The sequence below is a fragment of the Emydura macquarii genome, unplaced genomic scaffold, assembly GCF_026122565.2.
Source record: "Emydura macquarii macquarii isolate MOO-44397 ecotype Brisbane River unplaced genomic scaffold, CSIRO-AGI_Emac_v2 contig_561, whole genome shotgun sequence".
NCBI lineage: Eukaryota > Metazoa > Chordata > Testudines > Chelidae > Emydura > Emydura macquarii.
Genome location: NW_027130698.1, coordinates 12,794,336 through 12,810,132, shown reverse-complemented (window position 1 = coordinate 12,810,132; position 15,797 = coordinate 12,794,336). Strand labels below are relative to the sequence as shown.

Below are 15,797 nucleotides of genomic sequence, written 5' to 3'. Positions count from 1 at the left end.
CTTCAATAATCAAAATTTAGACAGACACAGTAAGAAAACCCTTCTTGAGAACTTATAAGAGTTTAATATAAAGGTATTCATTTTATATATTTTGACATGGGATGCAGTGTTTTAACAATTATAAAAAGCTTTATTAACTTTTCAAATCTCAACATCTGCTGTCATTAAATAACTATTGTCTGACACCCCCCGCTTAATTTTCACAACTATGAAAATTTCAATTGTTAAAAGTAAAAAAAGTGCTTAAAACTAAACATTGTTTTAGAATTTTGACTGATAATATCAATAAAAATTGAATTCTACTGAACCTATACATAACTGATTAGGAAATGGTATCCAATCAAAAACTCGGTCATAGGAATTCTTCCACTTAGGCAAGAGTGGAAATTCCCCCGGCTCCTTCTGCAACCCCATCAAAACAAGGATTTTCAAGAGTTTATTTTGTTTAAAACTATGATTTTTCCAGCTGAAGCTGCTCAACTGGCAAATTCCAATGGAAACAAACATACCAAGTAAGGGCTGGATTGTGGCAGACCTATAGTGAGGAGGAGAGAGGAAGATGGATGTGGGGCAGTTGTAACTTATGAATATTATATGTGACCTGGTTTGGGGCACAATTACTGTATGGCTATATTGAGTCATTGGGATGTTTACTGTAAGCATATCTTGATTTAGTTTAATAGCAGGGCAGGTAGGAAACAAGCAGGAAGACAACACAATGACTCCACATAACCTTCTAATAAACACCTTAGCTGTCTTGAAGAGATGACGACTGAACTATTAGTTGTGAAGATGCTGCTTCCAGGCTCCCGCCAAGTTACAGGACTTGTTTTTCAGTACTGGAAAGCCATAGTTCAAAAGGCATTTAAACCATTAAAAAGGCAGTCCAAAGGAGGGGGCAGATGTTAGGGAGCTGTCCCTGGAGAACAGACAGACACAGACAACCTGCTAGGGGATCTGAAGAAGCTAAGCCTTCTTCTTCTAGGGGGATGATAAGATTGGGTAAGGTAGATGTGCATGTAGGCCTCTTACTGTTTTAAAATCCTTTTTCTCTAATGTCATGCTTGGTTCCTTCTGTATTAACCACTGGCCCCAGGCTCCCAAAGGGCAGAAGGACAGGTACCCAAACCCAGTGGGACCTGTTGGAGGTAAGGCCGAGTCTTGGTGTAAGAGTGGGAGGATTGTGGCATTCCCCCCGGAAAAGATAAGAGGCCTAACACCTGCTGGGCTTCACTCAGACAGGCCAGAGGAGGTGTCAGAGGAGCAGCTAGTCTGGACCCATGATGGTCTAACTACCTAAAATAATAGCCTTTAAGCTCAGAAGAGTATATGTGACGGGCATGGGGGATCCCCTCACCCCACTTAACTGATTTGCTAAAAAGGAGGTGTGGGGAAGTAGACAGTAGTCCATTGGCTTTGTACATCCTAAGCAGTGGCCAGAAGAGTTGCCCATCGGTGTGCAGGTAGGTATGCTGAATCCTTTTATGGTGTACTGACCCCAAGGCAAATGGGTTCTGACTGCTCCCCATTGGGGTTGGAAGGGGCAGGAGGAAAAAGGAATGACCCCATGCCACCCATCACAATGGGTTGTGTATTAAGGGCCTGGATCAAAGGCCACTGCAGTTTCTCATTCAGTTCAATGGGCTTTGAATCAGGCCTTAAAGGCACAATCTACTCATAAGTGATCATTCTGATCACCAAAAGCTGATAGGAGTATATAAGTGATAGTACTGTTCACACACAATTCTGTGATTTGATCTCAGATAGCGCTGGTGGACTCGCCCATCTGGAATACTCTGGGTAGTATCAGTTACCACACTGCAGAAAAGACACCATTGCCATCGGCCTGGACAGGGTAGAGCATAAGGCAATTGAGCTGATTCCAAGTCTGCAGAATTGAAAGTTCTGAGTAAAGTTTAAGGGGGCTGGGCTTATAGTGAAGAACCTTTGAAGTGAAAAGAAATGGAAATAATCTAAATTAAAAACAATTATTCCCCCCACCCCCCAACTATAGTTCTCTGTGCCTGCAGTTAGCCTTAGAAATGTTCTGCAGTTCTGTGGCACATGCTTTGATTATTCCCACCTCAGTATAGCCCTGATTCAGCACGATATTTAAGCACACGAGTAGTTCCATAATTCAGTGGGACTACTCACATACTTAAAGTTAGGCATGTTCGTAAGTACTTTGATCAATTAGGTGTAGGATCCATCGAATGGTGCTGCTAAACTATGGAATTGTCTGGCACCTCTAATACATGCAGGTTCCAGCACAATGAAATATGGTGGTCCCGTTATCCTTTTAATGCAATATTGTGGGAGGCAAGTGCAGTAAGCTTATTGGGAAGTGGAAGAGTTTTGATTTTAGAAAAGGAGGAAGAGGAGATTACTGCCATGTCGGCATGCCCCATCAGGTAACTATCCCTAGAATAAACATCACTGAAAATGTCTCACCTACCAGCCTCAATAGATGTATGAGGGGGGCCCATCCTGCAAGAGCATCACTCATTTTATTGAATTCTGCTAATAGTCAGATAGCATTTACAGGAAGAAGGTTCAGAAGGACACTTAGGGAGCAGGAGAGAGAGACTACAAGAATGAAGGGATAAGAAAAACAAATTAAAAGACTTACTGTTAATCTTGGTGATTTTCCACACTTTATCTGGGACAGACTGTTTGCTCAGTTCAAATTTGAATGGATCTGTGTTAGGGTGAAGGTCCTTATCTGATGCCCCCAAGACCACTACCCTGAGATCTTTTGCATCATCACAGACTTTTGCCAACATTGGATAAATGGCAGGGGCATTGTCATTGACGTCCTCCAGCATTATCTGTAAAGTCCCTGTGCCGGTTGCAGGGGGGTTGCCTACATGACAAACAAACAAGTGTTTATGAATTTGCCCTTTCATAATACACACTAATCGCTAAAAAGCAGACCTGGATGGAGATACAAATGGAGATCAGCATCAGTGACATGGTGCCCACCTCTGACCAGCATATTAAGACCTTTTGCAATTTTTTTAAACTCAAGTTTTCATTTAGATGCTATATTTTTCTAATTCCAGTGAGGCCGATTCTCTACAGTAAGGAGAATTAATCTAAGAAAACCTCTGTTCAGGATGATTTATGTAGAAGTATAATGTGGGGCTGAAATTAGACTAGCATCTGAGGCTAAATCTGGTGAGCAATTTGCTGCACAACAAACACTCAGTAAGAGAAAGTGCCTGCCCCAAAGAGTTTAGAATCAAAATAAACAGGACAATCAAAGAGTGAGAGGAGAAACGGAGTCACAGACAAGTAATCTGCCCAAGGGCACACACTAGGTTGGTGGACAATAGCACCCAGGTCTCCTGAATCCTAAGCCAGTACCCTAAACCACTGGACGACTTCAGTTAATTTAGTGAACTCTGCCACAGTGAGAGTTTGGGAGAACGCGCTCTTTTATTTATCCAGAGATGTACAGAAAGAGCAATGGCAGTTTCAAATTTACACAAATTATCTGCCGTGACCTAGAGGAATGAACTTTAGGGGTGAGAGTGTTGTTTATTCAGAATACTATCAAAACAAGTTTTAGCTTCTATTCTGAGACTGATGTACTAGCTATAGTGCTGGAAGTGTTTGCAATGTAGACATCTGCCCACAGGGATCAGGTCTGAGCCCACCATTTCATTTCACAGAGGTCAATGAATAGCTGACAGACAGTAATAACTGTGCCCAGGCTGAACCAGTGATTTACTGTCCTGGTTAAAAGCTTAATATCTCCATAACAATCCTTTTACCATCCAGTTCTCCATCAGAGCTGGTCACAAAGTTTTTTAAAAGTACATCCCTGTTGTAGGTTGTTATACCTAATAATAATTTCCAGTCTAAATGAAACACTTCTTGACAGCCAGGTTTTCTTATTCTTTCTTATTTCAGAGATCTACTATACCCTGCGTATCAAAAATCTGAGATTCCTCAGCTTTATTAATCTCAGAATCCTCCAGATATGAAACAGAAACAAGAGGGTATGTTTAACCTCTGAATTGCTAGTGTGGTTTAGCAAGAAAAGTGGCACTCTTTTGTATAATTAATCTGCATTCAATAGCCCAATCAACTCGGGAATCACTGATAGACTGTGACACTGCATTCGCAGGAAGAAAGTAAACACCCCACGGTCTGGATCTGACAGATTTCTAACTGTAACATAATGTGATTAGTCGTTATAATGACAACTATTACTAATAGCAGCACTTCATCTGTTTCAGCACATAACTGTATAACAAAAGCAGATTTTCATAGTTCCTTAGGTTTCTTTCCCCCCCTCATTCTTTTGTCATGACAAGGGTTAGGGTTGAGGTCTTTTTAATGAAAATTATTTTTCATTTTTTATTGGACTAATTGAATTTGCAGAAATATTCCAATACATTTTTTGTTCTTGATATATTATTAAGTAAAGTCATATGGCAGAATGGATGAAAAGACATTTGAGTATTTGAAATATGATCATAAAAGTCAGGCTTTCATGCACTTAATTAAACTGCTGTCTTTAATTTTGAATGCATTATTTCCACACTGGACTGATAATGTCTTGTGCATTGCCCTGCTTATCTTCCTCTGAAGTCAGTAATATTAAAATCTTCCTTTTGAAATTAAGAACCTAACGGCATTATGAATATACTGTTAATTGTGGAATGAAGATATGACTATATTTGCTCAGCCTAACTAATGCTTCATTATCTTCCCATGGCTTATGGACCAGACAACTAATACGCATAAAAAAGAGAAAAAGAAAATTGCTTCTGTCCATTCATATGACTTAGCGTCAGATTGTTTTACTTAGAACTACTGCGACAAACTGTTTTGCTGATTTATAAAGACTTTTGAAAGAAGAATAGGCAAATGTCAAGGTCACAAATTGAAGAATGTTAACAAGCATGTCATAAAAATGCAACAAAAAGCAAGTCAAAGAAAAATGGTTACAGTGCATCCATTGAGAGTATACAGCTTTTATCAATTTGACACTAGTATGCCTTGGAAATAAGAACCATTCAAAACCCCATGATCTTTAGCTGACAATGGGTTTGAACTAAAGCCTCTCACTAGCATATTTTAATTCTAAAATAAGCCTCCCCTTCCCTTCAATCTGTATTGTAAAACTTTGCAGCTAGAGGTAGAATTAAGGCATACAACAGATTATAAAGGGCCAGTCCCACAAACCCTGAGACAAGATTTGAAAAGAAGCTCAGCACCCAGTTAGACACCTAACTGAAATACTCTCTCCTACTGGGTGCTGAATATTTTGAAACTTTAGGTGCTTGATTGGGAGCTGTTGGCTATAGAGATATTTTGACAATCTTCCTCTGAATCACACAAGCTACATTATTGAATTTAATGGCACTACTTCATGAGTAACAACTACTAATGTGAGTAAGAGTCTGTGGGCTGCAAAAGTTAGTTTACAAAAGAGAAGAGAGCAGCTATCAGATAGGAACATTACTACTTTAAGGTCAAATCCTGAAACCCTCAGGAGTAATCTTCAATGAGACTAAAGATTATCCAAGTTGAGTAAGGTTTCTGTGATTGGAGTCTTCATCAGTAATAATAAAAAGGTTTAGGAGAATATCAGATCATGCAGCAATAGGAAGTACATGATGTACACCTTTGAACCTCATCAGAAGCAATAATGTCAGCATATCCTAGCATTAGTTTACATCAAAAGTTTCTGACTGCAGTTGTCATTTAAGCAATAGGTACTGCTTCTTGTTGTGAGATGCACCAGTCAGAAAATGGAATAGGTTGTGTAGTCATACCTTGAAGAGGTAGATAAGATACGGCATTTCAAGGTCCCCTACCTGAGTGCTACAATGAAAGGGGCTACAACTATAAGAAAATGGTGTAAAGGGGTATTCTAATACTTTTAGTGCAAATGAATGTGCTGCTACTTAAAGAAAATTAATAGTTTGAAAATGAATGTTCAGGAGATATGTCTTTTGGACCTATTTTTGCTATACCTTGGTATTCTAACTTAATACCAGGCAACATCATATTAGTGCTTCCAGTATAAAGCCAATTTTTAAGGAAGTTATACTCAGCTACAGAAACTGAGCAAACAAGAGTTTAAGTTTTAAACATGTGGGCATGAATTTGGAATCTGGCTTCCAATTTTGAAGCCAATCAGGCAGTTAGTTATGCCTGATACAAGATCACAGACGTAGACTAGGAAGACATTTTTAATAATATAAAATGGCACATCCATCACCAGTCAGATTGCAGAGTATTTTTTAAAAAGTTATTTTAGGGAAAACCAGGTCTCCGATTGGCTTTGGTATCCAATAGCTCAGCTCACAAAAGCACTGTGATGGCAGCAGGGAATAAATAATGAGGTCATCAGCAACTGCCAATCATCTGTGCCAACATCCATCAAAAACGGTAAATCTACATAAATAATTTTCTCTAATTGAAATGAAGTTATTGTAATGCAACATTGTCACATGATCATGTCTCCTGCTTGGAAGACAAATGCTTTGGCTCTGCTTCAGTATTTATGTAGCAGCAGGGGATCATTATCCCATGATGAGATTCCATTCTTTTGATGGAATCATTTAAAGGGATACTGACAAAATAAAAATCTTATCACAAAATAAAATTCCTTACTATCAATAAACTGAAAGGGTTTTAAAATTCCAATGTATTTTTTTCACCACTTCTGTCTTTATTTTTATTTTACTTTATTTTTGCTCTTTGTCCATTTGCCATGATGCCAGCAAGACAGTTTCATGTTTCTTGTCATTTTCACTTTCTGTTTCCCATGCAGAAATGCAATGCTGCTGTGTCTGGGTGTCCAGTGTGACAAGGCTATACTTAGATCAGTGACAGCAAATGTTTGTCTGAAATTTCATACAATTGAATAAAAACATTTCTATTCCATTATCCTCACACTTATCTACTTTTCTTCAAACAAAGCCTAACTCTGGGACCTAAGCACAGTAGATGGGATTTTCAAAAGTGACTAAGACAGTCAGAAGCCCATCTCCCACTTAAAGTCAATGAGAGCTAAGTACCTAATTCCCTGAAGCACATTGGACCAGATTAGGGTTAGATATGGTTCCATATACGAAGTGTAATGGCTGTCATTACCAGTGAGTTTACATAAGAATGTGAAATTGTGTTTCCTATAGTTTCGATTTCAAACCTTGGGACTTTGAATGTGGGGGTTTGTTTCAAACTAAGACTAAACGGAACTCCAAGGAAGTTTTTGTGTGAGCCAAAAACTTGTCTGTGCTATACATGTAATTTTTAGGTTCATGAATTGCACACTCGCTGGAGATGGACCAACCCCTGAAGTTGTGACTGAATCTCTAAAGACTGGATTTCATTAAGACTTTCCTGATCAAATTTTCCACTGTTGCTAGCAAGTGGTTGAGATCCATTTGTAGCAACAATGGGAGAATTGGTTTAAGCAAAAACCTATTGACTTTATAACTTTCATGATGTCCAGATCTGGTAGGACTAGGGTTGGACAACATGATGGTTAAAAAGCCTGTAGCCACCTGCAACCCTGCCTACCACAGAATCGCCAGCATTGCTTTTAACAATGAGCCGGAGCCAATGGTAACACTGTGAAACATTTTCAAGGGGAGGAGGGAGGCTAGTGCAGACACAACCAAAAGGGAAATACTTCACAATTGTTTACTCTCTTCCTTCCAGGCATCCCTTCCCCAGCATTCGGCAAGCTCTGGGACAAGCTCAAAGCAGCTGAAGTCTGCAGAGAAAGGTTTCGAAATGTGCAAATAACCAGGAAATTCAAAGTTACGGCTGAGAATGGGTTCTTTGTTAATTTGATAGTGTCAACTTAACTTTGACCTTGCTGAGTTTTGATGGTTTTTAAACACACCTTAAATGCAATTTAAATGCATTTCCCCCGTTTGGAATTAGGCATTTACACAATGTATTTAACTAAAGGATTTCAAAGCACTTTACTAAACTAACCAAACCAGATGGGATAAAATAAGAACCTTTGCTTAGCTAACAAACTGAATCATGCACAAACCTTTTTCTATATATCTAAAAGCCAGTGGAGGAAAAATACAGAGAAGGAAACTCAAGACATTTTCTTTTCTTTTTCTTTTAATTTGTCTAATTTTGGTCAAGACAAGAAGTGGAAATGCCACATAAATCATGGGAAGAGCTAGTCTCATAGTACTTCTGATTCAATAAGCCCAAGAAGACAACTTTGTCTGTGGGATTTCTAGCCTAATTTCATAGCTCAAAAGATGCAGGTAATTTACATAAGCTTCATGTCAAAATTGCTTATTCAAGTTGCTTGAATGTTTTGACTTTGAAGGTTTGCTCATCATACTAATGAACAAAGACCACGTTACAAGGAGGCAACAGGGTCCTACAGAAAGGACAGCAAGCTCTGAATCAGCTTTGCCAATGGCTTGCTCTGTGACTTTGGGTAAATCACTTACACCCTCTCTACCTCAATTTTTCCCATCTGAAAAATGGGGATAATAACGCTCACTCACCCTTTTAAAGTCCATTAAAATCTACAGATGAAAAGTAATCAGTAAATCATTAATCATTATTGTCTTCCTATAATGTTATGCTATCTGTGCATTGGGCCAGATCCCAAGTGGTGTAACCATCAGTGGGATACATTGATATACAGGACTTGGCTTAGAGAGTCTTTATTTTAGACAATATTATTGGGAATTCAGTATGGAAAGATTTTAAAAATTAAATAAAAGGGAAATATGTATATTTATCAATATTTAGGTTCACATGAGAGGAGCACGTTGTGCGGTGAAGACATGAGTACTATACAATGCAAAAGGTATTTGCACATATTACCATGCGCTTTGAAAGTTGCATGCACCTGTAAATAATATAATTTGTTTAGTGGAATAGCTGAGGAACAAAGAACAGATAATCAAGACATAACCAATTAGTGGGGAAAATACCAGGCCCACAAATCAGAAAATATTATAGCTGGTAGACAAGTTCATTAATGAGACTGCATATTTTTGCTTAGATTTAAAAACTTGTGACATCAAAACACCAAATGTATCAAATCTTCTTTATTAAAGACATACATTTTATAGTCTACATTTTTGTCATTATAGATATGGAAAACAATTTCTTATCAGTGACAATTAGGAAAAAAAAGGGAACTTCATCGCTGAATTATATTTCAAGCCCATCGCAGTCTGGTGCTTTGGAACTGCTTATCAAATTCCCAAAGAAGAAACTTCAACCACTTTGGAGGACCTGACCATTATATACATCTGTAAGACCTAGTGTTGCTTGAAGCTAGAACCATAACAGGAAGAATAAAGCAGAAACTGTCCCATATCACACTGAATGGTAGAAAGAGTTGTGCAGTTATTTCTTTGATTGCATTCTGTGTACAGGCCCATAAAGTGAATCCATTAGCGATGTCCTTTTGTACCACCATGCAGAAATTACAAAGCCATTTAATTCTTAAGGCAAAATTCTGTCCCCCCATTGCAATCACTGAGAGCTATTAACACTCATCTGAGGGAAGAATTTGGCCTTTACTACAAATTTTCTTTCAAGACAGCAGGATGAAAACTCAGCCCCTCATTTAAGTTTCACAAACAATTTCTTTCACAGAAATTAGAGTATTTCTATCACTTCCTTTAATAACAGTCTTTTTCACCCACAATTTGCTTTAAGCTATCACACAAAATACAATTCTGGATTCTGTTACACTAGTAAATGCTGCTATAATTCTACTGACATCAATGGTTATACTGATGGAAAACCATGGTACGCAATCAAGCCCTTAGTGTTTGTTCACTTATTATATTAAGAATTAAAATTCTTCACACGTTAGCAGTAAAAATTATTGTGAATTTGGATTCAATAATTCTTGGCACAATTAACTTTCCATCACTCTCTTTGTTATGAATAAAGTTACTAAAATATGAAGTATATTTCTTTAAACATCTATGGATGAGGTTCGTATCTCACTTATATCAGTGTAACTGAAGGCAGTAGAGTTATTTGGATTTACAATCAAGTAACTAAGAGTACAATGTGGGCCTGGGTTCGACTCCTTGATCTTGGGCTTTGACTTTTCACCAACTCACTTGTGTATTCTTGGCTTCAGCTTCGCCTCAAAGGGAAGGTTTTGCAAGGGCTTACAAGCTGTACAAAATAAGCTCTCTGGAATGCTTTATAATATTCCTTTTGTTGCACTTAATATTGTCAAGAAGGGAAGAGAAGACTGAAAGGAACACTTCAAAAGTCCCAAAAGTGTTTGCAGAGAGCTATGCAGTCACACAGTGTAACCTTTGGAGGGTTAAGTAGCCCGTTTTCTCCTCCGGAAATAGAATGCTGCAAATTTTATTTTTGAAAATAACCTGCTGTAGGACTAAATTACTTTGAAAGACTACGGCTTTCAGTGTTCAGACTTTCGTCCTGCTGCAAAAATCTTTGCCTTTCTCTCTCATCAATATTCAACTAAACCCTGCAGGATGCAAACAAGAGATTCTCTGCAAGCTGTTTCTCTAAACAGGAAATGTGTGCATATCAGGTTTGGCACTTACCTATCTGATCTGTAGGCACAAATCCAGTTTGCAGCAAATTCTGTTATTGTCACGTGAAGGCACAGGTCTACAAATGACCCACTAAAGTCAAGAGGACTTGTTGAGAAGTCCTTCATGAATAAAGGTATCAAATCTGCTCACATTGGAAAATCTAGCCCATAAATGTAATCCTCTGTCGTTCTGAAGGAATAGCTTCCAAGTTTTCAATGAACAATAATTCATTTCTGTTTTTTTTTTTTTTTTTAATTTCTCTGGTACACAGACATCTTCTTTCATGATTTATAGAAATAAACAGCCCATAAAAGTTATAATCTTTTATTCATTCCAATATTCTATGCAGATCATATTTTTGAGTAATTACATTTCAAAAGATCAAAGCTCTGTCAGCGTATCAAATTGCTACTGACATACGCATCCGTCTTAAATACTGTTTTCAGCAATTTAATTTCTTTTTCTAATCACCAGTCCATGGTGACAAATTTAAACAATATTTTGTGTGCAATTCATATTTTATTGAAATTTAAAATGGCAAGAAAAGGACGAGTATTCAATTTATTTTCCCTTCTCAATTAATACAGCAATTAAGATAAGAGGTGTAAAAGTGGCTTAATTGGGTTGCCATAGCAACTAATTGTCTTATTTCTTCCAAAATAGCATATTTTAGGTGGAATCAATCTGTGATAATTTAATTATATACATCATGAAGCAAGAAGACAGGTTAAGATACAAGTAAAGAGAAATTTTAATTGCAAATTGTTATGCATCTCTTTGTTACTCCAATTTTGCCTCTCTTCTGGTTGTGGCCTGCTTATTTCATCGTCAGACACGATACTGAATAATCATTTTCTTTTTAATGAATGAGACTGTTGGGCCCCTGCATATAAATGAGATTTTGAACTGACTGGGTTTAGTTCAATCTGGCCACTGAAAACACTGAAAAGACTGTAATTAGAACCTTCTTAATCATTTCTTAGTCATATTAATTTGGAATGTTCAATGGGGAAATTGAAACTGTGCCATTCAGCTCACCTGTATATGCATAGAATCAAAGAAATGTAGGGCTGGAAGGGACCTCAAAAGATCATCAAGTCCAGCCCCCTGCATTAAGGGAAAACCTAGATCATCCCTGATAGGTGTCTGTCCACCCTGTTCTTAAAAAACCTCCATTGTGGAATCTCCATCAACCTCCCTTGGAAGCCTTTAACTACCTTATAGTTTAACTACCTTATAGTTAGAAAGTTTTTCATAGTATCTAACTTAAATCTCCCTTGCTGCAGATTATGCATTCCTTCTTGTCCTACCTTCAGTGGACATAGAGAACAACTCTTTATGATAGCCCCTAACATATTTGAAGACTGTTATCAGGTCCACCCTCAGTTTTCTTTTCTCTAGATTAAATATGCCCAGTTTTTTTTAACCTTTCTTCAGAGGAGCGGGTTTCTAAACCTTTTATCATTGCCTCATCGGTGCTGAGGAGAGTGGGACAATTACTTCATGTGTTTTATATACGACACTTTTGTTAATATACCCCAGAATTATATTACTCATTTTCACAACTGCATCACATTGTTGACTCATATCTGATTTGCGATCCATGATAGCCCTGAGATCCCTTTCAGCAGTACTCCCACATTTATTCCCCACCTTGAGGTGCTGCATTTGATTTTTTTTCCTTCCTAAGCATAGCACTTAGCACTTATTGTTGTCGAATTTCATCTTGTTGATTTCAGACCAATTCTCCAATTTGTCAATGTCATTTTAAATTCTAATCCTATCCGCCAAAGTGTTTGCAATACATCCAAGCATATTCTCCACTCCATTATCCAAGTAATTAATAAAAATATTGAATAGTACTGGACGTAGGACTGACCTCTGCAAGACCCCACTAGATACACCCTCTCAGGGCAGGTCTACACTACTGGCAAAATTCGGCGGCAGTCGATGAGAGTTACGCAAGCTACACAGAGTAGTTTGCATAACTCCCATCAACTTCATAATTTCCCTTTCATGCACCATCTCCACTGCACTGCCCTGATGGGAAATGCGTTCCCATCAACGCAGCGCTATACCTTTTTTGGAGGTGGTTTTAATAGATCGACTTCCGGATCAATTGAGCCTGTGTTCACTGCCACTGTATTGATCCGGAAAAATCAATCTGATGGCGGCGAATTCACTGCCGTCACTGTGTACATAGCCTCAGTTCGATAGTTAACTATTGATAATGACTCTTTGAGTAAGGTCTTGAGTAAGGTCTTGAGTCTTGAGTACGGTTAACCGGTTGTGCACCCATCTTATAGTAATTTCATCTAGACCACATTTCCCTAGTTTTCTTATGAGAATGTCATGTGGGACTGTACCAAAAGTCTTAATAAAGTAAAGAAATATCTCTTTTACTGCTTCCCCCCATCCACTAGGCCAGTAATCCTGTCAAATAAGGAAATTAGGTTGACTTGGAATGATTTGTTTTTGACAAATTGTTGCTGACTATTCCTTGTAACTCTATAATCCTCTACAAACTGATTGTTTAATAATTTTTCCAGTATCTTTCCAGGTATCTGATAATTCCCTGTTATAATTCCCTGGGTCCTCTTTGTTCTCCTTTTTCAAGATAGAAGGGCAAACATAGTTCCTTCTCAATTAATACAGCAATTAAGATAAGAGGTGTAAAACTGGCCTAATTGGGTTGCATAGCAACTAATTGTCTTATTTGTTCCAAAATAGCATGTTTTAGAAGGAATCAATCTATGGTAATGTAATGTCCTTTATGTCCCTTTCTAGATATAACTTATTTTGTGCCTTAGCCTTTCTGATTTTTGTCCAAACATACTCGTGCTATTCTTTTGTACTCCTCCTTAGTAGTTTGTCCACATTTTCATTTTTTGTAGGATTCTTTTTTGATTTTCAGGACATTAAACATCTCCTGTTGCAGCCAGACTGGCCACTTACTATTCTTCCTATCTTTCCTTCACATCAGGATATTTTGCAATTATGCCTTTAATATTGTGGCTTTGAGAAACTGCAAACTCTCCTGAACTCATTTTTCCCTTTGATGTTCTTCTGATGAGATCCAAATTGCTTTCCACCTTCAGATTCGCTACCCATTCCTTCCTCTTGATCAGAATCAAGTCTAAAATGGCTGTGCTGGTTACTTTCTCCACCTTCTGAAACAAAAAGTTTTCCCCAAGAATTCCAAGAACTTACTAGAAATTTTGTGTTTTGCCGTATTAGTTTTCCAGCAGATGTCTGCGTAGTTAAAGCTCCTCATTACTACTATGTTTTTTGTTTTGGATATTTCTGTTATTTGTTCTAGAAATGCCTCATCTGCCTCCTCTTCCTGATTTGGTGTTCTATAGTAGACCCCTACCATGATGTCACTCCTGTTTTTTTACTTCTTTTACTTTCAATTGGTCTGCCTCTTCAGCTCTTCTTGGACCTCAGAACAAGTGGATACATTCTTGATGTATAATGCAACACCTCCTCCATCTTTTAGCCTGCCTCTTCTTCTGAACAAGCTGTACCTATCTATACCAATATTCCAGTCATGAGAATTATCCCATCAAGTCTCTATGATGCCAATTAAGTCAACATTTATCTTATTTACTAATACTCCCAGTTCTTCCTGTTTATTCCCCATACTCATTACATGTGTAATTTGTCACAATGATATAGGACATTTTTTAAAGCCACGGGTGGCAAATATGGAAATCCCATTGGATTTAGAGACAGTTCTGCACAGTCCTACATGTTCTTTTCCCCTTTCCATTGCTTAAGGATATTTTAATAAAAACGGCTCATTGGTCCTCATTGGACCCTATACTGGTTAAGTATTGGTTTAATGTAGCCCACCCCCAATCCTCACCTCAACATGCCTCCTACTCTGAGGAGAGAAGGGGCAGGAAGTGTTACATTTGCACCAATAGGGAATTTATCTCCACCAGGGGAATTCTCTGATGGACACTTGTGGGCAGTGATCAGCTCCTTTGTTCCTCCTGAATCGCACCTTGTGAGTGATACCAAGAGGCTGGAGCTTATTACAAAATCAGCTCCAAGTCAGTGGTGACGACTATCTGAGTTTTGTGTGCCTCAACATGGTACCTACACCGGACAACCCTGAGTAACAAAAGGGATATTCCACACGAAAGTATACTGACACATTGTAACCAGAGGCCACATTTTTTAAATAGACAAGAAAAATCACCCTACGTGAGAGTTCAGAGCACAAAATACGGGAATTTTGTCATTCCACAGTCACATTGATAACTTTTTGCTTCTTTTCTGGGTTGTGAATGGAAATTTCAAAATGGAATGAGAAACACTGTACTTGCAGAGTTTTCAGCATATGCTAAAACAGCCAGCTGCTGCTCTCTTTCCTGGCAATCATCCAGAATATTCCAGTTAATAATAATGTCTTTGGGATGAGGACTGAAGGATACACCAACATATTCAAACAGGAAATCTTAACATTTCCTTGAAAGTTTGCTCCAGCCCAGTTTTGCAAACCCACTAGGCTTCTTGCCCTTACAATAAATAAATAAATAAATAATAGTACAGCACCCTACATTCATTGTGAAAACTACCACATTCTACAGCAGTGATATTGTGGTATTTTGAGTGACTATCATAGCACTACGTCCAAAGCAGACTGTGAAGAGTTATAAAGGGGTCAAAAAACCTGGGTGACTGGCCAACAAAAAGGCAGATAAAATTCAATGTTGATAAATGCAAAGTAATGCACACTGGAAAACATAATCCCATCCATAAAATGATGAGGTCTAAATTAGCTGTTACCATGCAAGAAAGAGATTTTGGAGTCATTGGGACAGTTCTCTGAAAACATCCACACAATGTGCAGCAGCGCTCAAAAAAGCTAACAAAATGTTGGGATTCATTAGGAAAGGGATAGATGATAAGATAGAAAATATTGTATTGTCTCTTTATAAATCCATGGTACACCCACTTCTTGAATACCACATGCAGATCTGTTCATCCCCTCTCAAAAAAAGATATATTGGAACTGGAAAAGGTACAGAAAAGGGCAACTAAAATGATTAGGAGTATAGAAAAGCTTCCATATGAGAAGAGATTAATAAAACTGCGACATTTCACCTTCAAAAAGAGATGACTAAGGGGGGATATGATAAAGGTCTATAAAACCATGACTGGTGCGGAGAAACTAAATAAGAAAGTTTTATTTACTCCTTCTCATCACACAAAAACTAGTGGTCACCAAATTAAAATAATAGG

At 38.0% G+C, this 15,797-nt stretch overlaps 1 protein-coding gene across 3 annotated transcripts in view; it reads right to left on the bottom strand.

Annotated features, from left to right (window-relative positions):
- CDH13 (cadherin 13) overlaps positions 1–15,797 on the bottom strand; it is a 689,068-nt gene that overhangs the window by 21,476 nt on the left and 651,795 nt on the right. For all 3 annotated transcript variants that reach the window (XM_067540161.1, XM_067540162.1, XM_067540163.1), the window contains one exon: positions 2,630–2,863. In XM_067540161.1, coding sequence (XP_067396262.1) covers positions 2,630–2,863 — 234 coding nt within the window. The remainder of the gene's footprint in view (positions 1–2,629; positions 2,864–15,797) is intronic.